Source organism: Drosophila santomea, chromosome 2R (assembly GCF_016746245.2).
Source record: "Drosophila santomea strain STO CAGO 1482 chromosome 2R, Prin_Dsan_1.1, whole genome shotgun sequence".
NCBI classification, from domain to species: Eukaryota; Metazoa; Arthropoda; class Insecta; order Diptera; family Drosophilidae; genus Drosophila; species Drosophila santomea.
Window position 1 is genome coordinate 12,528,763 of NC_053017.2, and position 26,642 is coordinate 12,555,404.

Consider the following 26,642-nt stretch of genomic DNA (forward strand, 5'->3'; position numbering starts at 1 on the left):
CAATTTTTAATTTCCGAAAAGCTTTATCAAAACTACCTACTTCAGGACCCTCTCCAGTTGACCCTGGCTGTTGTATCGATATACAGGATCCTTGAGCTGTCCCACAGTGGAGTAAGTCAATTGAGCCGTAAAATCATCTGCATTCTCGTTTTGCTGCGAGCTGAAAGTAATTCTTTGCAGTTTATTGTCCTGCGAAATGACAAAGTATCGTCCCTCTCTGATTTTGGGCTGCTGATTGTCTTCGATGGCTTTTGTAGTAACTGGCTCCTCATCGTCGGGATAAATGATTTTAAATTTGGGATCTGGCGGACCGTACTGGTTGGACGGTCGGGTGGTGGGAAGTATCTCTTCCTTGGGTATATCCAGTTGTTTTGGAGGAATATAATTTGGCTGTGGATTTTCCACTGGATCGAACTGGTCCACTCGGGCCTTTGTGATTTCTACTCCTTGACTTGACTGGATGGGAAACACGGACTCGTTGGGTAAGTTGAACGGAATCTGCGGATGCCATCCAGCTGGAGCATATGGTGCTCTGCGTCCACCAGTGGAAACTACTTCAGCTCGTACAATGGCCAAAATTGGCAACAGTAGAAGAATCTTTAAAAGTGCCATAAGATTTAAATATTAGTTTTTTTTAAATTACTCCACATCATACCTTTGTCACCATATTGATGAACGTTTCGGTTGAAACTGCGGTGCAATATTTGGGACTTGCGCATTTTTATATTGAACAGTTGGAACCATTGCAATATTTATCATGCCGGACACGCACCTTGTTCGTCTGACACCAATTGGACTGCATCTGTTCCATCTTCAGACAACATTGTCACGTATCCCACCGACAAAACCAAAAAAGAATCAAATGCACACCACCTTGACAGCGGATGAGCAAATAATTGGCAAAGGCTCAAGTTTGGTTTCGACCACAGACGTTAGTTAATGGTCGGCAACTTGTAAAAGATGCACCTAAAAAGTGAAAGGGAAAGTTTAACAAGTAGCGATGATTTACCAAAGAATTTGCCAAAAATATTGCTAAGAAGATTTCAATGTAGTTATTATATACTAAAGTGCGTATGCCTTTTAATAATATTGAGTAAATTCAGTTTTTAAAAGGCCCAGTTTATTTTAATTTTTGAAAATACGTTATTTCTAGGGTGGCCACATTCTCACTTTCAAATTTATTTGTATTATGCAGCCACACTGTTGTGCCCTGCATTTTGGGTCTTCCACCTACGGCTTGATAATTTTCAATAGACGGTCACACTGTGCATGTGGAACTTTGAGAAAATCTACAAAACATTGACAAAATCTATTAGTTTAATAGCTTAATTCCAAGAATAAATGTGTACATATGTTAATTAGTTGCAGTATCAGAGCCAGTGAGCAATGTGCACGTGCTTACTATGCCTAACAGCCGGAAATCTGAGAGATTTATGTGACGAAATTCCATAAACAAATCAGCGTGCAGCTCGCGAAGAACCTGGTAATACAGAATTCCGCAGGAGAAAAATCATTTTAAACCATTCTAACATTTGGTTGTCTTATAGATATGCGGTAAATTCAATATTATGCGCCAGTGGCCACGGAGCCCGCCGGAACCACCAAAACCATGTGGCCCCACTGCCACCTAAACGCCGTGCTGCTCATCCTGGCAGTGCTGGCGTTCCCCACTAGCAGTCAACATGTTCCTCTGGCCATGGCCAACTCAACTAGCAACCAACAAGTGCCTACGGATCCCGGCTTCATGCCCCTTCAGCAATCGCCCGGAAGCGTCTTCTTCGTGCACCACAACCAGCAGAATGCCATGCAGCTGCGACACAGCATGGAGGGCAAGCTGCGGAACATTCGCAATACGGAGCTGAGGGTGGCCAAGATCCAGGTGGGCTATCTATACTGTATAAATAATAAACTCTGTTTTAATGCCTTGAAAATCTTGCAGGAAATCTTTGACTCCATGCACTTTAGCAGCGCCAACGGAGCTCCAAACACGCGTCAAGCTCCGAGTTCCGATAGCAGCCTGACCAATCCCCAGCTGCAGCGGGATTTGCAATTATTCAGCAGTCGTCTGAGCAAGAAACTCCAGAAAGCCACCTACGTGGTGTTGGAACTGCGCGAACTCCTGCGCTACAACCTCACCAAGGTGTGGCAATACAGCTACGACGACGAGGATGAGGAGTCGGAGAGCGAAATGGATCTAGAGATGGAGCTGGAAGATCTACATGCGAGCAACACGGTTTCACCAACCGATGAGCGTATGCAGCTCTACTTGAACACCCAAATAGAGAGCTGCCAGCCTGACTACGAAACGGACTTTGAGTACGGCTCCTCGTCGACCCAATCAATTCACTACAACAGGCAGCAGATCCAAATCCTAAACTACCTTAAGTCGGATGATGCACGGGCTACCTTCCTAAATGAGAACAATGCCCGTTCCTTGGCTGTCAACGGCTACATATCGAATCAACTAGTTCTACTCAAGCGCAGGCTCAGTCGGAGCGATGCGGAAAACTCGAATAGCAAGCCAATTAGCGGCAACCACTTTAAACATATATATTTCCTGTCCAATTCGGATGGAGCCTCTGCCAGCCTTCACTTTCGTCAGCTCTACGTGTCGGCTATTAAGCAGAAATTTGTGCTCTTTCTCATCGACGTTGGATCAGCTCTAACCGCGGAGTTATTCGACCTCTCAAAAAGCTTTGGTAAACTATTGATATATTGATTCTTATTAAAAGGCAAACAAATCATTTGTTATTATTTTCAGTTCACGAAATGCTCCAACTGCTGGAGGATACGGATAAAGTTTCACTGGTGACGGTTTCCAGTGAGGCGAACTTTATGTCCCTAGAAGCCTTTCCCGCCGAGGCTGGCCACGGCATTTACAGCGCGACTCGTGCGCACAAGGAGGAAATAATTAGCTACATTAACAACTTGAGCCGGGCGCAAGCTTTTACGAACCACTCCTTGGGATTTGAGTACTCCTTTGAGCTGCTCCATCGCCTGCAACAGTCGGGAATGATAAACACGGCAGAGCAACCAGTGGAATTCGTTTACATCACTCGTGGTCTTCTGACCAACTTATCTGATGCCATGGCTGTACTGCGAGTAGTGGCCGATGGTCAAAAACGACTTAGGGCTCCAGTGATCATTAACACATGCGCGGTGGTGCTTGATGAAAAGCGGATTATGTACGAAAAGCAATTCCTTAACGATGTGGCCACTCAGAACTACACCAAATACGAGATCGATGTGGCCAGTTGGTGGCCCAGTGGACAGGAGGCGTCTCAGTTGGTTGGACGCTTCTATGTGCTCAGCAAAATGCACGCGGAGACGTCGTTACCCCAAACGAGTTCTCGGATCTTTGGACCGCTCTTTCAGGAGCGATATTTGAGCGATACGCTGGAAGTTCATCCGCCAGTTGTGGACGCTGACAGCGGAGGTGAGTACCAAAACGATTTAACTTGATTTCACAATCATTATTTGGCCTCTCTGCAGATGTTCTTGTCTCCATCACGCATGCGGTTCCTCCCTACGGTGTTGTAGGCGTAAACTTGTACCTGTCGGATCTGCTCGAGGATCTACTCAACTACCCCAGTACTACATCCAGTGCCAAACAGGGCCTAGGCTATGCCTTTCTACTCGATCGCTCGACGGGAAATACACTAGCTCATCCGGCTTTTCCGCGACCGCTCATTCAGCGCGAGACCTCATATCCCGTAAACATCGCTTATCTGGAAAACGCCACGGATTTTTCCAGCCATATACGCGACCGCCTTCTACGCGAGGAGAGCGGTAATGTCACTACGGATGTCTATGTGGGCAGACAGCGACTCCAGCGTTCCTACCACTGGCAATCCGTGCTGGGCTTTTATGTACTGTGCCTGGTGAGCAGTGGAGGCGACCCTCTGCGCAATGTTTCCTCCACGCAACGATATAACCTGAAGGACACCGTCTCCAACTACGAGCCCGGCTACTACGGCGAGAGCATTGACCTACTGTATCATCGCCTGGACTTGAATCAGGGCGGCAGTGCCCCGCCCAAAACCTGTCGATACTTCAGACAAATAGCCACAATGGGTGAGTTTTGATGATACACCAACAGGTCTGAACGTTACAGCATATGATATGTTAAAATCTTCCAGATGCTCCCACTCTGTTCCTGAGTGCGGCCGCATTCGAGTCCCCGTTCGGATTCCTTCACAACAACAGGCCTCGAACGCAGCTGCGGCATGTGGAGTCTATAATGGCCTATCTTCGCGACTCCAGTGGCCTGCTGGCCAACATGGGGCTGCGTCCCAGCATTCGGCACGAGGTGAGTGTTCTGTACCAGGCGATGCAGCAGTTGAGGCGCCGGCACCAGGACGCGAGGGGATCACTGCGTAGCCATGTCATTCGACGGTACATCGCCAGTGTGAGTGGAGTGCTGCAATTGTTCCCAGGTTGCTTGCTCAGCAGCAGCTACGACCCAACACGACGGCCATGGTTCCGACAGGCAATGGCGCAGCCGGGAAAGATTGTTAGCACAGCTCCGTATCTGGATGCCGGAGGAGCTGGATACATAATCACCATTGCGCACACCATCTTCGAAGGCAAGGCCCATGCGCTGCACTCTGCCCAGCAGGACAGGCCAGTAGCAGTGGTGGCCCTGGACGTTCCATATGCCTTTTACTATCGCCTGATCCTGGAGGGCACTCCGATCTGCCAGCTGCCGCACATAAAGTGCCTGCTGTTCGAGCACGAAGGCTATTTGTTGGCCCACCCGAGTATGATGCAGCCCGCCACACTCACGAAAAATCAACGGCGTCCACACGAGCACCTCACACACAAGGAATCGTATTTGGCCAACGACATGTTGAACCACGGCCAGTTGGTGCGAAAACTCGGCTGTGCCAGCTACCAAAATCGCACTCTGCAGCGCTACTACGCCTTCAACACCTCTCTGTCCAGCATCCTGGGCAACGTAGTGCACGGCGAGCGAACCAAGTACGCGATTGCTCTGATCCGCGGTAGCAATCTATTCGCTGCCGTCCTAAACTCCAGCTGCGATGGCGGCGCCTTTTGTCCGTGCAGCACCATCGACAGGGAGTGTCTCAACTGCAAGCGGATGGACCAAACGGACTGTGAGTGTCCATGCGAGTGCCCAATGGTAGGCGACAGCAGCTCGCCATCGTCTCTTATGTACTTTGCCAACTACACGCGCCAGTTCCCGTACTGTCCGCCACCAAGTGAACACTTCATTGCACTTCCACCGACCACGCAGATGCTCAATGCGCTGCCGAATTGTCCCGGTTCTGCTGGCATATGTGAAACGTACTCCACTCAACGGGAATGCCTGGGAGTGATGGGCTGCGAATGGTGCCAGCTGGATGTGGACGGCAATAGTTTTTCGACAGCCTTCTGCTCGTCGCAGGCAAGCTGCTTCAACGGAGTTCTGGCCTCCCTGACGCCCTACGGCGAGCTGGACGAGATGGAACTGCTGGCCGCCCACAATCCGCAGAGAGAGCAGCACGCTTACTCTGCATTTGGTCCGCTCGGAGGAGCGATTGTGGTCCTTGTAATGGTGATTGGCTTTGCCATCTACTGCTACAGACACAATCTGGATGCGCAGACGCAGGAGCACTTCTATGTTGATTCGGTGCAGGAAGAGAACTATGGCTTGCCGCTGTCCAGGTTCAACTTTGACGATTGCAAAGCGCATGACGAGCCGCCTCTTGGTGGCGGCTACGACCACGCATCTGCACAGCGGCAGCTAATGCATGCGGCGGATATTTCGCCCTATCACGTATCCAGCGGCAGTAGCTATCGCAGGCCACCCAACGGGGAGTCGGATCACGGCTACAGCACAATGACGCCGCACGAGGACAGTTCCGACCAGCAGTGCTTCACGCTGGCGGAACCTTTGCTGCTGCACGACAAGCGGCACAGCAAGTCGGACACCATGTCCATATCCACATCCATATCGAGTCCCACGAATCGCCAGCAGTCCTCCTCCCAGCCAAACACACATCCCTATTTGAGCAATCAGCCGACCTCAAAGACGGAGCGCTACAAGCAGGTGCAGGCCACGCCATCGCCATGTCGCGGACCGCCAGCTGGTGGTGTTTACGGGCAGACGACGTTGCCCCTCGAGGCGGATGAGTCCCGGCCACACTACATCCTGGCACCAGTGACGGTGCACCGGCACATGGAAACTGCCGAATCGTAGTCCACATAGCGTTGTTAAGTTTTAGTGCGTAAGATGTCCGCTTGTTTGCCAATTTAGTTATGTAAGTTTCCCAAAACGGGCAGTTCAACTGCCGCCAGTCCAGAATGCTGGGCCCGCATTCCAAACTTTCAATGTGCTTTGTGAGCTCGCGGTGGCCGCCATTGTTGGCCCATCTGGACCATCTGTATCTGTTTGAGCCTCCGAGGACGAGACGAACACCAACTATTAAGTGATGACATTGTTTCTGCCATTTTTGATCGATGTATTGTATTGTATTGTATTTTACTGTAATTTATTGCAAAAAGTATTACTACTATATTATGTGCAGCTATATACTTCCGATATTTTTAGCATTTATTTGATAAGCACCAACCACAGCAATGTACTTACTTGTCTGATTGTAAGATATGTCGATACCATGTCGTATACCAGTTTTTGTATTAGCCCCTAAGACCACAGAGTTACTAACTACTGACTTTAGTAATACACATCTATAATAGCATTGTACGTTTCAAATAAAGTGTTTAAATTTTGCATAAGCCCACAAGATCTTAACCTTGATCCAGAGCCATCAGATGAATCGATTAAGCTGCCAATTTCTCGTCCTCCGATCAGCTGGCCGCGCGTTAATGAAATTATTTTTACACCCATACATTTTATACGCAAACCAGACGCTGCTCAATGGGCAAGAAATGCCAATTTATAAATAACAATCTCTATTCGTGGGTTGTCAGGTGGCCCATGTAGTCAACCAATTCAAAGTTTTGCCAAAAGTCAGTCTCTTCACACCGTTTAGCTGTGAGTTTGTTGCGCGAGTTTTTACCCGATACCCAACCGTTTCGCAACCGCTATCAACCGGTTGGCTTCGCACGCGGCTGACAACCCTGAACAGAAGCTGCTAGCTCTCACTATTCCATTGCAGCCACTGCATTTGGTTTTCTGGTCTGGCGCACGACGAACGTTGCTTTGGGTGCTCACATTTCAGCCCAACAACGACTCTATACTTCAACTTTATTTCAGCCCTATCTGCACTCCACCTCCACCTGCGATACCCCGCACTTTGAAGTGAGTGTTTCAGTTTGCTCGGCGCTTTGAAAAGCGCTCGGTTTTTGAACATTTTCGAAATGAAATATATACAATGTGATCCAATACGTACTCAGGCGAAAACATTACGCAATGCATAAAAAGTGTTTGGCGAATGGGAAAAAACAATAGTTATGTAAAAAATAATGCAACTATAAATTCGCGATCTAAAAATAGCATTATAAAAATGATTGTTTCAAGAAATTGCATTTAACCAAAGGTTTTGAATTGATTATGCTTATCATTATATATTATTATTAAATAGTTACAAATTAACGATAATAGACAATAATTGTTTTTTCACATCATTGAATAATCTTGTAGGCTTGAAGAACTGAATTTGTCTGTGCTTAATAATTTTGAACACAGGTATTAGATACACTATGAATAGATTTAAAAATTCTTCAAGAGTTCTTGTAGATAATTGAGTACTTGGTGTAGGTGGTACTGCTTGGAGTTTATGTCGTTACATCATGACCTTAACCTTAAACCTTTCGAAACCCTTGATCCCCCTTTTCGAAGGCTCTTCTCTCAGGCACCATGTTCAAGTCCATGTTCGATGCCGCGCAGAACTCAACGTTCAAGTCGCCATTCACCAGCGTCAACTGCCAGGCAGCCACGCCCACTTCCGCCCCCACATCCTCCGCGGTGGTGACCCCCACGGTCAGGGATGTTGCTCCTCGCCAGCTGACTCCAAACCACAGGATCGCTGCCGCTGCTGTCGCCGAGGGTGGTAAGTGGGATGACCCCTCCTGTAATCACCAATGAGTTGGATATAACCAGTGTTAATCTTCTGCAGACTCCTGCGAATTCGGCTCGAACCACTACTTCCTGCTGTGCGGCCTGGGTGGCATCATCTCTTGCGGCTCCACACACACCATGGTGGTGCCCCTGGATTTGGTCAAGTGCCGCCTGCAGGTGGACCCGGCCAAGTACAAGAGCGTGTTCACCGGCTTCCGCATCAGCTTGGCGGAGGAGGGCGTTCGCGGACTGGCCAAGGGATGGGCACCCACCTTCATCGGCTACTCGATGCAGGGTCTTTGCAAGTTCGGTCTTTACGAGGTCTTCAAGAAGGTGTACGGCGATGCCATCGGCGAGGAGAACGCATTCCTCTACAGAACCGGACTCTATCTGGCTGCCTCGGCCTCCGCCGAGTTCTTCGCCGACATCGCCCTGGCGCCCATGGAGGCGGCCAAGGTCAAGATCCAGACCACGCCCGGTTTCGCCAAGACATTGCGCGAGGCGCTGCCCAAGATGACCGCCCAGGAGGGCGTGGCCGCCTTCTACAAGGGCCTGGTGCCGCTGTGGATGCGCCAGATCCCCTACACCATGATGAAGTTCGCCTGCTTCGAGCGGACGCTGGAGCTGCTGTACAAGTATGTGGTGCCCAAGCCGCGTGCCGATTGCACCAAGGGTGAGCAGTTGGTGGTGACCTTCGCAGCCGGCTACATTGCCGGCGTGTTCTGCGCCATCGTCTCGCATCCGGCGGACACAGTGGTGTCCAAGCTGAACCAGGCCAAGGGTGCCTCCGCCCTGGATGTGGCCAAGCAGCTGGGTTGGTCTGGTGAGTACTGGCTATTTGGGGGATTTCTTGTACCAGCAGTATCTGAAACTCCTGCTTGTTTTCCATTTCAGGATTGTGGGGCGGTTTGGTGCCCAGGATCGTGATGATCGGCACATTGACTGCCGCCCAGTGGTTCATCTACGATGCCGTCAAGGTGTTCCTGCGCATGCCACGCCCACCACCACCAGAAATGCCCGAGTCCCTCAAGAAGAAGCTGGGCGTGACTGGCGAGCAGTAAACCAAATACTCGTATAAGCTAACTGTTTTTAAATTTAGAGCGAGCAGAATGTTAACCGAATTAAACTTGATTTGTATAGATAAACCAGCCAGTAAATAAAAACCAAACACAAACTAAGCATTTTTTTATTAATTGGATATACAAAATGTAAAGCAAAAAGCATAACTAATATTCAAATTAGCCGCCAAGCTCGGGGATATACCTTGGAACTTTTCAACACTATTTTAGCACTTTTAGTTCAATACCTAAACAGCTGATCATAACAGCCCTGTCCAATGTCAACAAACAGCGGGAAGAAGAAGCAGCATTCAACACGCGGTTTTTTCAACTGCATGTTTATTTCACTTCTATTAAGTTAAAACATTGAATTATGGTGCAGAACAAGCAGAAAACAGCGAAGCCACCAAAGCTAAAAGGCGTCGCCAAGGAGCCTGCACTTTCGAAGGCGGAGAACTGGCAAAAGGTGAAAATCAAGGGCCACGTGATATCCGACGATTGTGGCGGCTACGAGGGATTAATTGGCCTGGAGGTGCTCAAGGACTACGATGCATCGCTGGTGAAGTCCTCGCAGAAGAGGAGCACATCGCGGAAAGCCGACAGAGAGCGCAAGCCGAAGACCAAGAAGAGGAAGGTATCGAAGAGCGGCGAGGAAGAATCCAGCGAGAGTTCCAGCGAATCCGAGAGCGAGGATGAAGTGGCCGTCGCTGCCAGGACCAGTAGGAAAGCCCGTCTGGCCGAGCGTCATGCGCTAAAGATGCAAAAACTACGGGAGAAACGGGAAAAGCGCAAGGAGCTGCGTAAGCAAAAGAAGTCAAAGGGAAAGGAAAACGAAGACGACAACAGTGAGGATTCCAGTGATGAGCACGCGGCAGATCGCTTCGCGCTACTCCGGCCACCACCCTCGGACGCTGAAGAAGAAGTGGCCGAGGCGGAGAATTCGGCAGACGCGCAGGAGTCCAGCGACGAAGAAGCACCTGAATTAGTGCCAATCTCCACTGGCGAAGCCGAAGATGTTTCCGCCTGGAACGGCTTGGGTGTTCCCGCGACCATTCTGCGTGCCCTCGGCGAGCAGGGATTCAAGGCGCCCACTCAAATACAGGCACTGACTCTGCCGGCTGCAATCCACGGCAAAAAGGACATCCTTGGAGCAGCGGAAACGGGCAGCGGCAAGACCCTGGCCTTTGGCATACCCATGCTGGCCGGCATCATGGAGCTAAAGCAAAGGAACATTCGCTCTGGCATACGCAAGGCGCCCAAGGTGAAGGGGCAGCAGCCGGAGCCAGCGGCAGATGAGCACGAGCTAACGCCACCACCGGAAGAACTGGATCATGTTTCGGGTGCCAGTGATGAGGAGAGTGATGCGGAGGAGCAAGCCCAGCGCATCCAGACACCGCTGTACGGTCTGGTTCTCACACCCACCAGGGAGCTGGCCGTGCAGGTCAAAAACCACCTGGTGGCCGCTGCCAAGTATACGGGCATTCGAGTCGCAGCCATCTTCGGTGGTCTAGCAGTTGCGAAACAAGAGCGCGTACTTCGCCAGTGTCCGGACATCGTGGTGGCCACACCTGGTCGCCTCTGGGAACTGTACGCCCAGGGTAATCGCCATTTGGGCAAGATCGAGGATGTCAGTTTCCTGGTCATTGACGAAACGGATCGCATGGTGGAGAAGGGACACTTTGAAGAGCTGCGCAGTCTGCTCAAGGTTCTCAATTCGGACGAGCAGAAGAAGCATCAGCGCCAAAACTTTGTTTACTCCGCCACGCTGACGTTGGTTCACGATCTTCCCGATCACATGCAAAGTAAGTTAATTGGCTACTACATTTCATTAACTAACAAGAACTCTTTCACTTTTAGAGCGCAATGTGGGTAAGCGGCCGAAGTTTGTGAAACAGACAGTGGATCAGAAAATTGAAAGTCTTATTGAGGAGTTGGGCATCTCCCAGCCGAAGATTGTGGATATAACCAGCTCGCAGCGTAAGTATACAAAGTAATTCCTGGAGTAAAGACCAGATTAATAGGGTTCGATTACAGAAACCGCACAAACATTGACCGAGAGCCGTCTGCTGTGCCCCATCGATCACAAGGACTACCATCTTTACTACTTCATTCAGCGCCACCCAGGCCGCACCATTGTTTTTTGCAATTCCATCGACTGCGTCAAACGACTTGCCACGCTCTTCGGCCTGCTGGACTGCAATCCCCTGCCCCTGCATGCCAACATGATCCAGAAGCAGCGTCTGAAGAACCTGGAGCGATTCCGTGACAGTCCCACTGGCTTGCTGATTGCCACTGATGTGGCTGCGCGCGGCCTGGACATACCGAATGTGGAGCATGTGATCCACTACCAAGTGCCGCGCACCAGCGAAAACTACGTCCACAGATCGGGACGCACAGCACGAGCGAATAAGCACGGAATAACAGTCATGTTTATGGAGCCGGGGGAGGTAAAGAGCTATGTGAAGCTGTACAAAACCTTGGAGAGAAGTGAGTGATACAGACTTTTTAAATGCAAGATGTTCTACATAAGGGTGCACTTTTCAGCTGAGGATCTGCCGCTGTTTCCTATCTCGGAGCGCTTTCTGGGAGCTGTCCGCGAGCGTGTGAACCTGGCGCGCGATCTGGACAAGGAAGAACTGAAGTTGAAGCGCGTGCAAAGTGAGCGTGGCTGGATGAAGAAGCACGCTGAGGAAATGGACATGATCATTGATGGCTACAATGACGAATCGTAAATTCTCTAACCGATGCCTTATTCAAATGAAGTCTATAGCTAACTTATAATTGCAGTGGCAGCGAGCCGGATGAGGATCCATTCGTGATAGAGCGACGTCGCAATCGGCTGCGCGTGGAGACAGTCAGAGCCCAGCTCAATGCGCTCCTAACACAGCCCATCTTCCCCAGAGGCTTCAGCTTCAAGTATCCCAACAGCGAGGCGGCCCAATTGGCCACGAGTCACACGCAGAGTGCCGTGGAGACCATGAAGGCAGCCATAGAAGACCAGAAGCAGGCCAAAAAGGATCGCAACAAACGAAAAAGGAATGCCTAAACTAACTTAAAGCTGTTTTATTGAATAAGAGATGCAAACGCTGAAGCCATCAATGCTTGGAAACAAAGTACCGCACACCTCCGTCTGTCAATGAGCGCGCGTGCTTGGCCAGCAATGTGGAAACGGACAAGTTCGGGGTGGTAAAGCACCTGGATATAAAACCGAAAGTCAAAATAACTTATACACATGTGTTCAGCATTACTTACTCTATGTACGGTTCCATTTCCTCCATTGTCCATCTTTGCTTAGTCTTGAAAAGGGCCCGCATGCGATCGTTGATATTGGTGGGCAGTAGCTCCTCTGCCAGCGAGCGGATGCAGGTCTGTGCGCCCTCCTTGTCGCAAATGCCCAGACCACGTAGATACTTCAAGTCGCAGGACATGCCCTCGGGCAGCGCCTCCTGCCAGGTGCGCATGAACTCATCGTTGCGGAATCGCAATCCCGGCTGAAGAATGTTCTGCGCCACAATGCGGGCGACCAATGACTCCTGGTACTCAAACTTTTCCGGGCAACGTTCGCTTGGCGTTGTATAGATATCGAAAAGCCCAGCCACAACCTCTTCTGGCGCTATGCCCTTCAGTGCGCTGATGGTTTCCTCCCTCTCCACTTCGTCCAAAGCCCAGGAGTTTTCGCTTATCAATCCCAGCATCATGCTTATAATGCGATATTCGTACTCGTACTCCATCACGCGCATTCGGCCGTCCAGCTCCATGGCGCGATAGTTGTTCAATCCCTCCATGAACTGATCCCGACTGCACTGCACCGTGTCCAGGAGCTGCGCAAAGGTGAAGAGCAGCTTCTGCTCCACGCAGAACTCGTTCTCCGGCCCCGAATATCTCGTTAGCTGCAGCAGTTCGCCCAGCTTGCGAAAGCGCGGTTTGATCTCGCGGCACTCGAAGTACTCGTGGAACACCTTGAGCACCGGTCGCTGCTCCAAAGTTCTAGGCACTTCCAGTTCGTCCTCCGCACTGTCGTTGAGGCTGCGCTCCAGGGAGGCGTTGGCATTGCCAGTGCGCGGACTCTTCAGAGGAGAGGTGCTGGTGGCGGCGGCAAACTTGAGGTCCGGCACCAGCAACAGGCTGTTGGAGATTTCCGCACCCTTCACATCGTAGGTTCGCTCATCGGTGCACAGCACCAACTTCTCGTGCTGGCCACCCTTGAAGTACAGCGTCTGGCCGTCGCGGATTTGTCCCAGCATGTGCCCGTCCAGCTCCAGCAGCCGCAGATTGTCCGAGTCCACGTCCGCCGACGGAAAGTACAGAGCCTGGGTGAGTTGGGTCAACTGGCGCTCGTCCAGCTTGGCGTGCTTCACAATGGCCTTCACATCCTCCGGCGTGCGTACGTAGCTAGCGGGTGGTGGGGTTTCATTAGATTGTTATGACCAGCTTTGCATTGGCACTCACAGCTGGGCAGCAGCCTCATCCACCTCCATGGACTCCATGTCCAAGTTAATAAATATAAATAAACAAAAAAAGAGAGCGGGAAAAAGTAGTGAGACCAACGCACAGCGATGTTCATTACGTTGAGGGTACTTAGCAGGCTTTAAGCATGTTAGCTTACGGCGTTTGCCAAGCACTGCTGCATTGTGCCGCAAACCCTGCAAGGCCACACTGCCCGTCCAGCTGATCAGTTATTTAACGGTCGAAGCTTCGGCGAGAACGTTTTGTTTTTTTGCGCATCGATTTCGCGAGCACGCGTCTTGTTTTCGTCGTTTGCCGTGCGCTGGGACGCACTTTGGAAAGCGTTGACTGCGCCAAAGGTCATTGCTGGGCAAGCGGAGCGTCCAATCGCCGCTGGTGGTGACGTTTGTGGAAAAATCAATTCGGGTCAGTGACGGACGTGTTGAAGCTACCAGTTCTGTGATAAGTGACGAGGAGCCGGATAATCCAAGCGGAATCCAAGCCACAACATGACTGTGGGAACGTTCGATGCCTGGGATACGGCTGTGCTGATCAGCATTCTGGCTGTTTCGGCGCTGATTGGCATCTACTACCGGTATACGGGCGGCAAGCAGAAGACCACACAGGAGTACCTGATGGCGGACCAGAGTATGACGACCTTTCCGGTCTCCTTCAGCCTGATGGCCAGCTTCATGTCCGCCATCTCACTGATGGGCGTCTCCAACGAGTCCTACCAATTCGGCACCCTGTTCTGTGTGATCAACATTGCCTACGTGCTGAGTACGCCCATTGCCGCCTACCTCTTCCTTCCCGTTTTCTACCGGATGCGGACGACCAGTGTGTACGAGTACCTGGAGCGACGCTTCGGCCAGGCCACCCGCCTGTCCGCCTCGCTGGCATTCACTGTGCAAATGGTGCTTTACATGGGCATTGCCCTCTATGCGCCAGCGCTCGCTTTAGAAGCTGTAACCGGCATTCATCGGTCAATGGCCATTGTGGTGATTGGACTGGTCTGCACCTTCTATTCGACACTTGGCGGCCTGAAGGCGGTGCTCATCACGGATGTGTTTCAGTCCTTCCTCATGTTTGCCGCCATCTACGCCGTGATTGCCGTTTCGGCCATTAAAGCCGGCGGATTTGCGGCCATCTGGGAGGTGGCTGTGGAGCGAGGACGCGTCAATTTCTTTGAGTTTTCATTGGATCCCACCGTGAGGCATACCTGGTGGTCACTTATAATTGGCGGCATGGTCACTTACCTCTCTTTGTATGGCGTTAATCAAACGCAAGTGCAGCGGCTTTTGAGTGTACGCAATTTGAAGAGCGCTCAGTCGGCGCTTTGGTGGAACTTGCCCATTCTGGGAATGCTTAGTTTCAGCACCATTTTCAGTGGATTGGCCATATTCTACTACTATCGAGATTGTGATCCAGTGCTGGAGGGTCGCATCGGAAGGCGAGATCAGGTCATGCCCCTTTTCGCACTGGACACCATGGGTAAGTTTGAAACACATCCAATAAGGGCTTTCATTATTTGATTTCCTTTTCCGGCAGGTCAATATCCTGGATTGTGTGGGCTTTTCGTGTCCGGAATATTCTCCGCCAGTCTTTCGACGATTTCGTCGGCAGTTACCTCGCTCTCGGCCGTAACGCTGGAGGATTACCTGAAGCCCTTGTACAAGGCGATATTTAAACGGACACTAATAGACTCCAAGTCCACGTTGCCCACCAAGATTGTGGCGTGCATCTTTGGCCTGCTGTGCATCGGACTGGCATTTATGGCTGGCTCCATGGGCGGAGTGCTCCAGGCCTCGCTTACCATTTTCGGCGTGGTTGGCGGTCCTTTGCTGGCCATTTTCACCCTGGGAGTCTGCACCACACGCAGCAACCAAAGAGGCGTGCTGCTTGGATTCCTCGTTTCTCTAATCGTTTCCTTCTGGATGGGATTCGGTGGACCCAAACCAATTCCAGTTCCCTTGGAGTTCGGCACAGCGGGCTGTGCGAATGTCACCTCTGCAATGGTGGGTTACGCCATGGAGCTCAACGCAAAGAGCAGTGGAGTGGTCAACGAACCGGACTACTTCTGGTTATATCGAATTTCCTACTTGTGGCTGAGCGTGATCGGCTTTCTTATCGCCGTGGTCGTCGGCTATGGCAGCAGCATTGTGCTGGCTCACTTTGGAAGAGCAGAGAACGCGGAAATCTATTTGGACAAGTCTCAGAAGCAGCTGGACTACGACCTATTCGCACCCATGCTGTCTCGTCGCTGGCGACGCCAAGAGGAAGAAAACCAAACTGCCCAGGACGAAACGCTCACCAAACTAACTGAGCAGTAGTTCCGCCCGGCTTAGATTTAGTGTAGTTTATATTTATACAGTAGTTTATATATACATAAAAGAATTTCCAGAAGGCGTCAGCTATTTGCTTAGTCTTGTTACGGATGTCGTACCTAAAAGTGCATAACTATGTGACCTTTTTGTATACCTGTGTGAACTAAACTTGCATGCAGAACGACCAAAACAGAGTCTTCCATATACACATAAACAACGATAATTAGTAGTTATTAGCCGTGTTGCAAATGTTCACAAGCTCAGATTATTAAGAGGCCTCGTTAGAATAGTCAAATGTTTTTTACAATAACGTATAAAAAGTAGGATACTACCTCAATAAACTTTTACAGAGCGACAATAATAACTTTGGAGCCTAAAAGCGTGTTGGCCAACTACTTTCCCATGTTGAGCATTGGCAGCCACAATGCCTCACATAAGTTATTGATTTATTTATACGCCTAATTTAAATGGGATATTTATGTTCATACCTCCTAGTTAATAGATGTTTTCATAGTTACCATATCATTGTAATCATGCAGCTCGAAGTCGGCGCTTTTAATATACACTACAGTGAGCACCGCCTATAAATAGTTACTAAATGGCTCTTGAAGCATTGCATTGCGCCACATTGTGAATTCTGTTTACTTATATACCTCTATATGTACACAAATATACCATAGACTACTTATATACTCGTGTCGTGTCGCAATCAACTATTGAACAATAACTGTAAGCAGTGAAAGTTATGTGTAATTGTAAAACCAAACTGCTGATCATTAAAAAAATCTGTTCTACAAAATGTGATTGCCTTTTCGCTGCGGAAACATGAGACCTGTAAACCAGCTGCAGCTTGGATTTCAATAACTACTTTGGGTGGCTCACGCATGCATATGTGCTTTCAGAAATCACGATTTGTCGAATACCGAATACTTCCTCCGATAAGCAAATCCGTACGCTATCAGCTACCAAGGTTATGCGAGGCTCTCCCCACATTGCTCACCCAATGAGGAATCTATTTCGGAGCGAATGCCATAACTTTACCTTTGCCAATTGACTATTGCGCCACGCAGGAACAAAGTCTAATTGAGGGTCGGAGGCAGCAAATTGCTTAAAATTGGAGAAGTCATGGGTCAGCCATGTGAATGGGTTCGCCTGTAAATAAACGCCAATTGATAGATTTGTCGAAGCATCATCAATAGAGCTTGTCCACGCTCCTCTTGCGTGTGGAAAGTTTCCAGAAATGGGTTTGGGATTGAAATCGGGGGTTCAAAGTACCAATAGACTCGCATGACACACATTTTTGGCAAATGTTCTGACGAAAGAGGAGACCAAAGCGGTGGATATAATAGTTAAAGCATAACCGAACTTTGTTTACTCTTCGCGTCCGATTAGCTATTTTAAAGCATATTTATATTTACCAATGAGAACCCCATGGCATTCGTATGTGCTCTTATTCATTAGCAAAGTCATAAAATATATATGTACGTACAGGTTTACATGTAAGAGTATCGATTTGCCGAATATGCAGACTAATGATTATTTAGCCTCTTTTTGCAACGCCAACTGATAATTTGGTCGATTTGTTAGCATTTCGAAGGCAAGGCTTTCACAGATAGTTTCGGTAATACGATAAGGGGTTCCGCAACTCGACCATTCATTCGGCATTCATGAGTGTGACTCATGAAGGGATTCATTGCTCTCTTGAGTCTGCTTCCTGACAAACTCCATGAACACATCCTGGAAAGTTGTATGGCTGACCGAGTAGTACAATATCTGCATTTGCTCCTTTAGGTTCTCCATGTAGTCGAAGATCGCGGACCACTTGATCTGCCCCTTCGGAATGCAGAAGGTGATCATTCCTCGGTAGGAGTACTTGTCGCTGAGGGAATAGGAGTACTTGTTACTTATCTATTACTTCAACTTCACTCTTAGCTCATTAAATCAATTATAAACTCAATTAACCTTCATGCTTTGTAGCTATAATAATAGTAATAGCTTTCACTTAATCAAGCTCGACTTTATAAATACAACATAAACAAGATTATTTTACTTCGGTGCCAGTGTGCGCGATAGTTTAAAACTATATATATTTGTTGTAAATAAACCGCAGTTCTTTCCAATCTAAACAATAAACTTTCATGTAGATATCTTTATGACTGCACCCGTGAATTGAAAATTTCAATCTGCTGGTGCAAGTGGTCAATATTGTTAATTAGCAATGAACGTGACCCAATTTAGTAAGATAAAATTAGTAAATTCTACTTCTAGTTTAATTAAAAAAATGTTCATTTGAAATTACTCATACGACACGTATGCCAAATGTAATCTGAGCAAAAAACTTGTTAGCACATATGTACATACAAACGAGTATTCTGATACAAGTAGTTTCTACATTAACTACCTATATGTGTTTTTGCTATGATAGATATACGATTGAGTTTTAACCTACCTGACGGTGCTATACGGATGGTCTTTCTTGAAGACTTCCTCCAATCTCTGCAACAATGCCTCGTAGTCCTTGCGCATGTTCAATTCCGAGTTTGTGGGTCCTGGCTGTGGTGAGATGCGCTTTGACTCCTTGCCTGCTTCCACTGGAGGCTTGTGGTGTCTTAATAAGTGCGTCAACAGCAAGCGACCAGCGCCAATCTGGCTGCCAATTTCACTATCTTTTGGGGGCATCATGGTGATGAGCTTCCAAGTGTCCTTTTCATCGTCCATTTCCTCTTTGGTGCCCATCTTCACTTTGACGAAAATGCCCATATTGAAGCGGTGCTTCAGCCGCGACAAGCTGCCGTAGCAGAGCAGCGAGCCGTTCTCCATGATGCCCGCATTGGTGCACAGGGACTCGCACTCCTCCAAGTTGTGCGTGGTCAGCAGAATGCTGCGACCACCCTGACGGATGCCGTCCAAAATCCTCCAAATCTCGTACTTGGCATGCATGTCCACGCCGGCGGTGGGCTCGTCCAGGCACATGAGCGATGGCGCCAGAGTGGCCATGGCAATCATTAGCTTCCGCTTCGTTCCGTTGCTGTATGTGCTGATACGCATGTTCATGTGGGGCACGAGTTCAAAGCATTCGGCCAATGAGGTGACCAAGCTTTTGACGTACTCCTTCCGAATGCCGTTGATCAAACAACAGAAGCGCAGCGCATCCTTGCCAGTCATGAAGGACGAGAGCATCGACTGCCGCGGACAGAAGCCCACGTGTCGCAAGGCGCTCGTTGGACGAGTCTTCAGGCTGTAGCCCTTGATGTGAATGCTGCCCACCGTGATCGAATCCATGCCCACGATCATTCGGAAGGTGCTGGACTTGCCAGCCCCATTCCTGCCCAGCAAACCAACGCACTCGAAACTGCAAAGGTGTTGTTACTAAGCATGATTAGGTTATACAATTTCATATTTCACTCACGGGTTTAGATCCAATGTTAGGGAGCGTACGGCCACAAAGCTGCCAAAGCGCTTGGATAGGTTCTTCAGGATCAGAGGAAAGTAAGCGTATTGCGTGGTGGTCAGGTAGGCTAATCTCCGTCGGATTTGGGCAACTTCTTTGTCCTCAACCTTGTAGTTTGGGTATATTTTTTCGTTCTTAATGTACCTAAAAACAATTGGCAATCGGTTAGCATGAACGGTAAGCACAATTGATCTTAACGTAACTTGAAAATGTAGCTTATGAGCCGCGGAAGCCACGCGAAGACGACAAGGATCAGATACACCGCTCCGCTGAAGAGCATGTAAAAGAATTGCTTCCAGCTGTAGCCAGTCGTACGTATCGCCTCAGCCGCTCCGCAACATAATGCATAATGCGGATGGACCGAAAGGACGAACTCAATGACGGCGTACCGAGTTTGCGGACTCTTGGGATGGATGAAAAAGGACAGAATACCTGAAAGTAAAGTTTTAAGTTTCCTTAAGTTGTAGGTTTTAAAATGAATGCAATGAAGCCTCAATTACCTATCATGTTAATGTACAATATAATGCTGAACATTTTGCCCAAATCATTGGACATCAGGCACATCAGGTAGGTGAATGAAATGGCGGAGAACCCGAAGGCAAGCAAAAGCATTGCCACGGGCAATACCGCTCCCAAGGCAATGCCGCCGATCACGATCACTGGGCCGACCATTACGAGGAACAGGCAATAGTCCCAGAACAGGTGGGACAGCCAGTAGGTGATCCTGCTCATTCCGCTGCTGAATTGCTGGTGCTGCACGTAGGTCTTTCGCTCGAGGATCGGCAGCACTGCAAAGATGGCGGTGGCCAGGACAAGGTAATGGAACACGAGCACGGCGAACTCAATGGAGCTTTCGCAGATCAGTCCGCTCACTGCCTGCTGAACCGTATCCTGGTACGGTTTGTTCACAATCCGGATATCCATCTGGGCCAGCTCCTGTCCAATGGCCGCGTACACCATCCCCAACGAGAGCGGAGAGCCGTGTTTGAGCTTATTGTTTGACCAGGCGACGATCGAGTTGGCGTTGCTGCCGCAGGTGACGCCGGCCAAAAAGGAATGCTGCACCTTTACCAGATCCGACTTCATCTCCTCCAGCAGATAGTTGTCGAGAGGAGTTCCCCGCGTATTCAGCACGGAGCCCCCATGCCTGATGACATTCTCTATGTAGCGCCGTGCGAACCTGTCCTCGTCCGCCGGGAATTCGATCACAAACACCGCCTTTGGATAGATGCTCACGTTCGTGACCAGCAGCTCGGACAGATGATGGTCGACCAAGAAGATGAAGATGGCAAAGGAGATGAGCAGCAGGCAGATTATGATTGGCGTCGCGATGATCATGCAGTAGAACTTACAGTGGCGCCTCAGAAACAGACCCTTCTTCTCCATGATCGCCCGCCATTGATTGCAGCACTTCACGCGACCATCGTCCTCGCGCACATCGAAGGTGGGCAGGAGATCTGGATATCGTTTTGGTGCTTATAAAGATGCTCGTAACATACGTACACACTCCACTTACTGAGCAGGGACGCCATGGGCGATGGACTGGGCTGCAAGTCAATGGCGCTAATTCGATTCCAGGACTGCCTCATTTCCTCGCCCATCCGCAGAAAGACACTTCCGAGCGTAGGGGCACACACACTGATCTCCAGCAGATTCAGTTCGGTCAATGCCTCCTCCAGCTCCAGAAACAAGCCCGAATATTGATGCACATGCTTGGTGGGCAGCTCGTAGGTCACGTAGATGCTGAACTCGTTCTGCAGCCTGATGTCCGGGAAACGGGTCTGCAGAAAGTGCGTCACCTCCGCCACCCAGCACGTGTCCATCTTGGTGCAGATCAGTAGGTAAGATGAGCCCGTGTCCGCGACCTGGGTGAGAAACCCCGTGGTGCCGTATCCAATCACCTGGCCATCGCACAGTATCACAATTTCATCCGCGACCACCTCGGCCTCTTGCATGTTGTGCGTGGCCATGATGATGCAGCGACCCTCGCGCTCCCGCCGCAGCAAGTCCCACATGTTGCTGCGCATCGTAGGGTCCATGCTGGTGCCGGGCTCGTCCAAGAGGAGTATCTGCAAGCCAGGGAGTTTACACAGAGAGTCACAAGGAGATAGGAGTAGTACCTTAGAGTTTCCGCACAGATTGCAGCACAGCATGAGCATTCGCTTGATGCCGCTGGGCAGATTCTTCACCTTGGTGCTGGCAAAGTCCTGCAGGTGGCCGATCGCCAGATACTTGTCCGCCTCGGCAGATGCCTCCTTCCGGTTGAGTCCCTTCAGGCGGCAGTAGAACTTTAGGTGCCATCGGGCCTCAACTTTCTCGAACAGCACATCGTGCTGCGGGCAAAAGCACATGGATCGCCGCGCCTTTCTCTGCTCGGTGGCCAGGTCATAGCCATTGATGGTGATTTCACCGGCGCTGGGCTGCAAGAAACCGGCCAGGAGCATGAAGATGGTCGACTTTCCCGAATCGTTGTGGCCCAGAAACACGGTGATCTCGTCATGGTAAAAGCTCATACAAAGATCTTTAACTGCAACCCGTCCGTTGAAGACCTTCTCAATGTTTTTGGCCCGCACAATCAGGGGATGTCCTCTGATTCCCGTCTCCTGCCGCTCGACATCACTGCCACTGGATCCGGAGCGCCCATTCCGCTGACACCAGAAGGAAGACTGCACCGGAAAGTACCACTTTCTGTTCCGATAACTCTTCAGCTGTTCCATGTAAACAAGGACAAGTAATCGCAGCAGACAGCCAAAGAGCATGAAGATCAGGATGGGGCCCAGCTGCACAAACTGATTCCAATCGGTGCGCTCAAACATATACTTCCAGTGCATGCCCAGCCGAAGGTTCTCGCTCTTGACGAACTGCTGCAGTCCCATGGCCAGCGAGCTGTTGAGGAATAGGCAAACGAATATGGCGCGCGGTAAAGTGGGATTATAGTCCATGAGCAATAGGCGCCATGGCAGGCAGCCGACCAGGTGCACGATCACTATGGCCACATGCACGCCGACCGTGTCCGAGAAGAAGGACGAAATCATGAAGGCCGAGGTCAGCACCTCAAAGTTGTAGACCAGCATAAAGAACAGCACCAGAGTCAAATCACTCAGCGAAAAGAAGCGCCACCGCAGCAAGAGTACAATTAATGCGGTGGGAATGGACAGGAGCAGGAAAGCCACCAGAAACCACGACAGCCAGTATATCCACGCCCTCACACCCATAAGGTGCAGCATATCCCGAATATGATCGCGCCTCTCCATCACAATCATCTAAAATTACCATTAAGCTACTACATACACAGACTATAAACTTAATGCATACTTGGGCAAGATATGCGGCAGATATGGTGAAGGGCAGGAAGAGAACTCCGCCCAAAGCCACCCGGTTATCCAAGCCGTTCACCTCCACGATATCTGGATAGTGCTGCAGTACTACTTCCGGTAGCAGAGCGGCTTCGTTTTTGGCCCTGATCAATGCTTCGCTGAGCTTGGCCTGCACTACCAAAAATCCCTCGACCTGGTAGAAATCCACGTCCATTTGGGAGTGCTTGAACACCGTGCTGTTGTCCCAAACCATCTTGGGATTCTTGCGCAGATGAAGCGGAAAGCGCAGACCCACCGTGACATTATTGGGAAGTACTTTTATGTCGCTGAGGCTGTCGTCAAACTCAATGCCCACAGAGCCATATGTATCCTTCTCCGTCAGCGCACTATTCAGTTCCGCGGCGCTGGAGAACGCCTCGCTGCCCATGGCCTTCAAATCGTGAACCACATCCTCGATGACACCCGCTAGGACGAGATTCTTGGGCGAGTAGAAAATATACCTGGTTCATTGGGTGTGCGTGAGTGTGTCAGGGTGGCCTGGATTATTGTGGCAGTCGGCGGGTTTATACAGGCTTATACATACGGCACTTTGGTTGTGATGTTGACGGGCGGATACTTTACCGACGACTCCCCTTGCGGCTCGCGGAACAGAGCCGTCGCCGCATAGACGAGGAAGACAACGATTGGCCCCACAATGATGATGACGCTGGTGAGCGTATTGGCGAACTGGAATCGGGCCGTCTTGCAGATGAGCAGCCACAGCAGGCATATGCTGCTCTGGTGCTCCACCGGCGAATGCTCACTGGACATATTCGTACAATTTTGTTGACGCCAACACACGTAGACACATTAGAAATATAAACAAAAACTTCACGTATACTCCGCACTAAAACGTTCCGGCTTCCGTGTTTTCTTTTATTTTGTGTTGGTTGATGTAAAAATTCAAGACGAATCGGAAATCCGGCAGGGAACGTAGCAGCTTACTTCTTCTTGGACACACCCACGGTGCGACCACGACGACCGGTGGTCTTGGTGTGCTGGCCACGAACACGGAGGCCCCAGTAGTGACGCAGACCACGGTGGGAGCGGATCTTCTTCAGACGCTCCAAATCGTCACGCAGCTTCGAGTCCAAGTTGGAGGAGGTCAGCTGCCAGTACTTGCCATCGATGATGTCCTTCTGCCTGTTGAGGAACCAGTTGGGCACCTTGTACTGCAGGGGGTTGGAGATGATGGTGACCACCTTGTCGACCTGCAAACATGACATTTGGGTTAGTGTGTATCTCGGGCGGATTAGTCCATTCAACTTACCTCCTCCTCGGTGCATTCACCGGCGCGCTTGGTAAGATCCACATCGGCCTTCTTTAGCACAATGTTGGAGTAGCGGCGACCCACTCCCTTGATGGCGGTCATGGCGATGCCGACCTTGCGCTTGCCGTCGATGTTCGTATTCATGATACGCAGGATGTGCTGGAACTTCTCTGGGATGACGAGCGACTGCAATAAAGTAGCAAAACATTAATATACTGCATATGAGCCACGCCACTTTTGGCACCACCAAACGGTATCTGCAGTTAACCTCCTATTTGTCGTTTGGTGGTCGGAATTTTACATATTTTCGCGTAACTCACCATTTTGCCGTTTGTATTCTCGTATTTACTCCTCACTGCAATGAATTAAGAGATATTTTTGTTAAAACTTTGGCCAAAATCAAACGCGCAGCACACCACTCACCGGAAACGGGAAAAAGAAAGAAGGTCGAATTAATGTGGCTGCCTGAGGCGCTGTAAAGGTACTAAAAATGCCTGCCACGTTCCGGCCGAGTGCTGTTAACAGTTCGTCGAGTGCTGTTGGGCGCACTGCGGTCCATCGCTAATTCGAATTTAAAAATTCAAAGAGCGCCCGCATTTCATTCAATGCAAAAACTTAAATATGCCTTTTAGGAATGTTGTTGCACACATCTTAAACATTTAAACATACATTTCCACTGCTTAACATTCTCCATTTCAATCCCAACTTACCTTAAGTGCCACTGCATCCCTAGAGCACCGTTATATGAAAGCTTTGCAGAATGGCTGAAATAAATGGTAAATTTAATTACCAATGCGCACAGAATATAATGATTTGTATTGAAGCGCTCAGCTGCGTTGGACAGGACGATGTCGTTTCCCTGCGCATCCTGTGCACCATGGACCGCGATGGCAGGCAACAGAAACTCGAGGAAGTGGACTTGTACGGAAACACGGCCCTCTTGAAAGCTTGCTATTTGGGGCGATTTGAGTGCGCTCGTACGCTGCTGGAATTTGGCGCAAATGTCTTTGCCATGAACTACTTTGGCCAAAATGCTCTGACTTTGGCCACTCATGCTGGCCACTTGCCGCTGGTTAAGGAGCTGTTGCGACGGCGATCCTATAAGGATTTCAATCTGTCGTCGATGATCCCGGCTCTCTGTGTAGCTACACTGCAAAAACATTCCGCCTTGGTGGCGTATTTCACTCAATTGGACCCAAGGAGCGTGCAAGAAACTCAGACAGTGCATGGTGAGTAAAAAAAAAAGTTTATTTTTATGCTAAAATTCGAGTAAATGAAATTGTTTTCAGGTCTGGGAGTTGCAGAGCTGCGTGGCATGATTAAAGCAGCTGGCCGCTTAAATAAGCATAATGCGCGCTCCCCTCCCACTTTCATAAACAATCGTCTGCGTTAATGTATCGTAATTTTGTAATAATTTATAAATTTTATGTTTTTTTATTCAATATATTCGGTGAACAGTGTGAACATAAATATGAGTTCTGTTAATCAAACCAGTTGGCAGGCCGATCGCTGGCTGCTATCGATTGCGATCGATATCGCCCGTGGCTTTTCACATCACTATCCCGCTCATTTAGCCCGCCTGAAAGTAAAAAAAAGAGCCCACGTTCATCATTCATCCGAAAGTCACAGCCGCGGCAACATTATTGCTGTTAAATTCTAGAGAACATAATCAGTATTTAAAAAATAAACCACAGTCAACATGTTCGAGGCACGCCTGGGTCAAGCAACCATCCTGAAGAAGATCTTGGATGCCATCAAGGATCTGCTCAATGAGGCAACCTTCGATTGCAGCGACTCCGGAATTCAGGTACAAACTGCACAAAAGAAGATCGCAATGGATATCCTAACACCTCTTGTTAAACCCACAGCTGCAGGCCATGGACAACTCCCATGTGTCCCTCGTCTCGCTGACCCTGCGTTCCGATGGCTTCGACAAGTTCCGCTGCGACCGCAATCTCTCCATGGGCATGAATCTGGGCAGCATGGCCAAGATTCTAAAGTGCGCCAACAACGAGGACAACGTGACGATGAAGGCGCAGGATAACGCCGACACCGTCACCATCATGTTCGAGTCGGCCAACCAGGAGAAGGTCTCCGACTACGAGATGAAGCTGATGAACCTCGATCAGGAGCACCTGGGCATCCCAGAGACAGACTTCTCGTGCGTGGTCCGCATGCCCGCCATGGAGTTCGCACGCATCTGCCGCGATCTGGCGCAATTCAGCGAATCCGTTGTGATCTGCTGCACCAAGGAGGGCGTCAAGTTTTCGGCCAGCGGCGATGTGGGCACCGCCAACATTAAGCTAGCCCAAACCGGCTCTGTCGACAAGGAGGAGGAGGCGGTGATCATCGAGATGCAGGAGCCGGTGACGCTGACGTTTGCCTGTCGTTACCTGAACGCCTTCACAAAGGCGACGCCATTGTCCACCCAGGTGCAGCTGTCGATGTGCGCTGATGTCCCGCTGGTAGTTGAGTATGCGATCAAAGATCTGGGGCACATTCGCTACTACCTGGCACCCAAGATCGAGGACAACGAGACATAAGTCAGCTGTGTTTCTCACGTTTATGTTCCCGCATCGTCACCACTCATCCTCCCACGTACAATTCATTCCTAACTTTTAAGTAACTCCGCATTTTTTGATCAATAAAAGCTATATTGTGTAATGTTAACTGGTTAAGTTGAACAATTCATTTTACGGGTAATAACCATT

General features: G+C 49.7%; 10 protein-coding genes across 11 annotated transcripts; 6 read left to right on the plus strand and 4 right to left on the minus strand.

Moving 5' to 3' along the window:
* Nucleotides 1-36: 36 nt before the first annotated feature.
* Nucleotides 37-811, minus strand: LOC120444860. Its single transcript, XM_039624822.1, has 2 exons — nucleotides 773-811; nucleotides 37-597 (listed from the first exon to the last, which is right to left on the minus strand). The coding sequence occupies exons 1-2, from the start codon at nucleotides 809-811 to the stop codon at nucleotides 37-39; spliced, it is 600 nt and encodes a 199-aa protein (XP_039480756.1).
* A 451-nt stretch (nucleotides 812-1,262) lies between these two features.
* Nucleotides 1,263-6,746, plus strand: LOC120445228 (VWFA and cache domain-containing protein CG16868). Its single transcript, XM_039625486.1, has 6 exons — nucleotides 1,263-1,483; nucleotides 1,548-1,879; nucleotides 1,940-2,699; nucleotides 2,762-3,436; nucleotides 3,493-4,074; nucleotides 4,140-6,746. The coding sequence occupies exons 2-6, from the start codon at nucleotides 1,610-1,612 to the stop codon at nucleotides 6,200-6,202; spliced, it is 4,350 nt and encodes a 1,449-aa protein (XP_039481420.1). The 5' UTR covers nucleotides 1,263-1,483; nucleotides 1,548-1,609; the 3' UTR covers nucleotides 6,203-6,746.
* A 366-nt stretch (nucleotides 6,747-7,112) lies between these two features.
* LOC120446211 (phosphate carrier protein, mitochondrial) lies at nucleotides 7,113-9,204 on the plus strand. Its single transcript, XM_039627066.1, has 4 exons — nucleotides 7,113-7,267; nucleotides 7,808-8,018; nucleotides 8,085-8,849; nucleotides 8,921-9,204. The coding sequence occupies exons 2-4, from the start codon at nucleotides 7,826-7,828 to the stop codon at nucleotides 9,085-9,087; spliced, it is 1,125 nt and encodes a 374-aa protein (XP_039483000.1). The 5' UTR covers nucleotides 7,113-7,267; nucleotides 7,808-7,825; the 3' UTR covers nucleotides 9,088-9,204.
* Nucleotides 9,205-9,381: 177 nt separating this feature from the next.
* LOC120444717 (ATP-dependent RNA helicase DDX24) lies at nucleotides 9,382-12,311 on the plus strand. Its single transcript, XM_039624595.1, has 5 exons — nucleotides 9,382-10,886; nucleotides 10,942-11,061; nucleotides 11,119-11,571; nucleotides 11,629-11,812; nucleotides 11,872-12,311. Exons 1-5 carry the CDS (start codon nucleotides 9,458-9,460, stop codon nucleotides 12,128-12,130), a joined length of 2,445 nt encoding a protein of 814 aa, XP_039480529.1. The 5' UTR covers nucleotides 9,382-9,457; the 3' UTR covers nucleotides 12,131-12,311.
* LOC120444719 (sister chromatid cohesion protein DCC1) lies at nucleotides 12,133-13,693 on the minus strand. The gene is made up of 3 exons (XM_039624597.1): nucleotides 13,534-13,693; nucleotides 12,337-13,476; nucleotides 12,133-12,279 (listed from the first exon to the last, which is right to left on the minus strand). Exons 1-3 carry the CDS (start codon nucleotides 13,569-13,571, stop codon nucleotides 12,180-12,182), a joined length of 1,278 nt encoding a protein of 425 aa, XP_039480531.1. The 5' UTR covers nucleotides 13,572-13,693; the 3' UTR covers nucleotides 12,133-12,179.
* A 69-nt stretch (nucleotides 13,694-13,762) lies between these two features.
* On the plus strand, nucleotides 13,763-16,653 carry LOC120444718 (putative sodium-dependent multivitamin transporter). Its single transcript, XM_039624596.1, has 2 exons — nucleotides 13,763-15,021; nucleotides 15,079-16,653. Exons 1-2 carry the CDS (start codon nucleotides 14,040-14,042, stop codon nucleotides 15,858-15,860), a joined length of 1,764 nt encoding a protein of 587 aa, XP_039480530.1. The 5' UTR covers nucleotides 13,763-14,039; the 3' UTR covers nucleotides 15,861-16,653.
* Nucleotides 16,654-17,291: 638 nt separating this feature from the next.
* Nucleotides 17,292-23,432, minus strand: LOC120447208 (phospholipid-transporting ATPase ABCA1). The gene is made up of 9 exons (XM_039628718.2): nucleotides 23,206-23,432; nucleotides 22,621-23,122; nucleotides 21,426-22,568; nucleotides 20,822-21,374; nucleotides 19,806-20,762; nucleotides 19,509-19,737; nucleotides 19,264-19,449; nucleotides 18,304-19,206; nucleotides 17,292-17,733 (listed from the first exon to the last, which is right to left on the minus strand). The coding sequence occupies exons 1-9, from the start codon at nucleotides 23,430-23,432 to the stop codon at nucleotides 17,520-17,522; spliced, it is 4,914 nt and encodes a 1,637-aa protein (XP_039484652.1). The 3' UTR covers nucleotides 17,292-17,519.
* Nucleotides 23,433-23,491: 59 nt separating this feature from the next.
* LOC120447212 (40S ribosomal protein S18) lies at nucleotides 23,492-24,286 on the minus strand. The gene is made up of 3 exons (XM_039628725.1): nucleotides 24,252-24,286; nucleotides 23,932-24,117; nucleotides 23,492-23,872 (listed from the first exon to the last, which is right to left on the minus strand). The coding sequence occupies exons 1-3, from the start codon at nucleotides 24,252-24,254 to the stop codon at nucleotides 23,603-23,605; spliced, it is 459 nt and encodes a 152-aa protein (XP_039484659.1). The 5' UTR covers nucleotides 24,255-24,286; the 3' UTR covers nucleotides 23,492-23,602.
* A 307-nt stretch (nucleotides 24,287-24,593) lies between these two features.
* LOC120447211 (DNA replication inhibitor plutonium) lies at nucleotides 24,594-25,401 on the plus strand. Of its 2 annotated transcripts, XM_039628724.2 has the most exons (3): nucleotides 24,594-24,707; nucleotides 24,756-25,160; nucleotides 25,221-25,401. In XM_039628724.2, the coding sequence occupies exons 1-3, from the start codon at nucleotides 24,692-24,694 to the stop codon at nucleotides 25,322-25,324; spliced, it is 525 nt and encodes a 174-aa protein (XP_039484658.1). In that variant the 5' UTR covers nucleotides 24,594-24,691; the 3' UTR covers nucleotides 25,325-25,401. The 2 variants fall into 2 exon arrangements, with proteins under 2 accessions (XP_039484658.1, XP_039484657.1); XM_039628723.2 differs by having other exon boundaries at nucleotides 24,609-25,160.
* Nucleotides 25,402-25,494: 93 nt separating this feature from the next.
* LOC120447210 (proliferating cell nuclear antigen) lies at nucleotides 25,495-26,601 on the plus strand. The gene is made up of 2 exons (XM_039628722.2): nucleotides 25,495-25,738; nucleotides 25,800-26,601. The coding sequence occupies exons 1-2, from the start codon at nucleotides 25,631-25,633 to the stop codon at nucleotides 26,472-26,474; spliced, it is 783 nt and encodes a 260-aa protein (XP_039484656.1). The 5' UTR covers nucleotides 25,495-25,630; the 3' UTR covers nucleotides 26,475-26,601.
* The last annotated feature ends 41 nt before the right edge of the window (nucleotides 26,602-26,642 follow it).

Excerpts from the sequence above, each read along its gene's own strand:
- LOC120446211 (XM_039627066.1), top strand. The coding sequence starts at position 7,826 with ATGTTCAAGTCCATGTTCGATGCCGCGCAGAACTCAACGTTCAAGTCG. Across the intron at positions 8,019-8,084 it reads CGCTGCTGTCGCCGAGGGTG|ACTCCTGCGAATTCGGCTCG; the intron begins GTAAGTGGGATG and ends AATCTTCTGCAG. Across the intron at positions 8,850-8,920 it reads CAAGCAGCTGGGTTGGTCTG|GATTGTGGGGCGGTTTGGTG; the intron begins GTGAGTACTGGC and ends TTTCCATTTCAG.
- LOC120445228 (XM_039625486.1), top strand. The coding sequence starts at position 1,610 with ATGTGGCCCCACTGCCACCTAAACGCCGTGCTGCTCATCCTGGCAGTG. Across the intron at positions 2,700-2,761 it reads CGACCTCTCAAAAAGCTTTG|TTCACGAAATGCTCCAACTG; the intron begins GTAAACTATTGA and ends TATTATTTTCAG. Across the intron at positions 4,075-4,139 it reads CAGACAAATAGCCACAATGG|ATGCTCCCACTCTGTTCCTG; the intron begins GTGAGTTTTGAT and ends AAAATCTTCCAG.
- LOC120447212 (XM_039628725.1), bottom strand. Across the intron at positions 23,873-23,931 it reads GTGAATGCACCGAGGAGGAG|GTCGACAAGGTGGTCACCAT; the intron begins GTAAGTTGAATG and ends TCATGTTTGCAG.
- LOC120447211 (XM_039628723.2), top strand. The coding sequence starts at position 24,692 with ATGGCTGAAATAAATGGTAAATTTAATTACCAATGCGCACAGAATATA. Across the intron at positions 25,161-25,220 it reads AGAAACTCAGACAGTGCATG|GTCTGGGAGTTGCAGAGCTG; the intron begins GTGAGTAAAAAA and ends AATTGTTTTCAG.
- LOC120444718 (XM_039624596.1), top strand. The coding sequence starts at position 14,040 with ATGACTGTGGGAACGTTCGATGCCTGGGATACGGCTGTGCTGATCAGC. Across the intron at positions 15,022-15,078 it reads TTTCGCACTGGACACCATGG|GTCAATATCCTGGATTGTGT; the intron begins GTAAGTTTGAAA and ends CTTTTCCGGCAG.
- LOC120444860 (XM_039624822.1), bottom strand. The coding sequence starts at position 811 with ATGGAACAGATGCAGTCCAATTGGTGTCAGACGAACAAG. Across the intron at positions 598-772 it reads ATTGGTGTCAGACGAACAAG|ATTCTTCTACTGTTGCCAAT; the intron begins GTGCGTGTCCGG and ends GCACTTTTAAAG.
- LOC120444717 (XM_039624595.1), top strand. The coding sequence starts at position 9,458 with ATGGTGCAGAACAAGCAGAAAACAGCGAAGCCACCAAAGCTAAAAGGC. Across the intron at positions 10,887-10,941 it reads TCTTCCCGATCACATGCAAA|AGCGCAATGTGGGTAAGCGG; the intron begins GTAAGTTAATTG and ends TTTCACTTTTAG. Across the intron at positions 11,813-11,871 it reads GATGGCTACAATGACGAATC|TGGCAGCGAGCCGGATGAGG; the intron begins GTAAATTCTCTA and ends TTATAATTGCAG.
- LOC120444719 (XM_039624597.1), bottom strand. The coding sequence starts at position 13,571 with ATGGAGTCCATGGAGGTGGATGAGGCTGCTGCCCAGCT. Across the intron at positions 13,477-13,533 it reads GATGAGGCTGCTGCCCAGCT|CTACGTACGCACGCCGGAGG; the intron begins GTGAGTGCCAAT and ends ACCACCCGCTAG. Across the intron at positions 12,280-12,336 it reads GAAATGGAACCGTACATAGA|GTGCTTTACCACCCCGAACT; the intron begins GTAAGTAATGCT and ends TTTTATATCCAG.
- LOC120447210 (XM_039628722.2), top strand. The coding sequence starts at position 25,631 with ATGTTCGAGGCACGCCTGGGTCAAGCAACCATCCTGAAGAAGATCTTG. Across the intron at positions 25,739-25,799 it reads GCAGCGACTCCGGAATTCAG|CTGCAGGCCATGGACAACTC; the intron begins GTACAAACTGCA and ends TTAAACCCACAG.
- LOC120447208 (XM_039628718.2), bottom strand. The coding sequence starts at position 23,432 with ATGTCCAGTGAGCATTCGCCGGTGGAGCACCAGAGCAGCATATGCCTG. Across the intron at positions 19,738-19,805 it reads ATTGTACATTAACATGATAG|GTATTCTGTCCTTTTTCATC; the intron begins GTAATTGAGGCT and ends CTTTACTTTCAG. Across the intron at positions 19,207-19,263 it reads CTAACATTGGATCTAAACCC|TTTCGAGTGCGTTGGTTTGC; the intron begins GTGAGTGAAATA and ends ACACCTTTGCAG.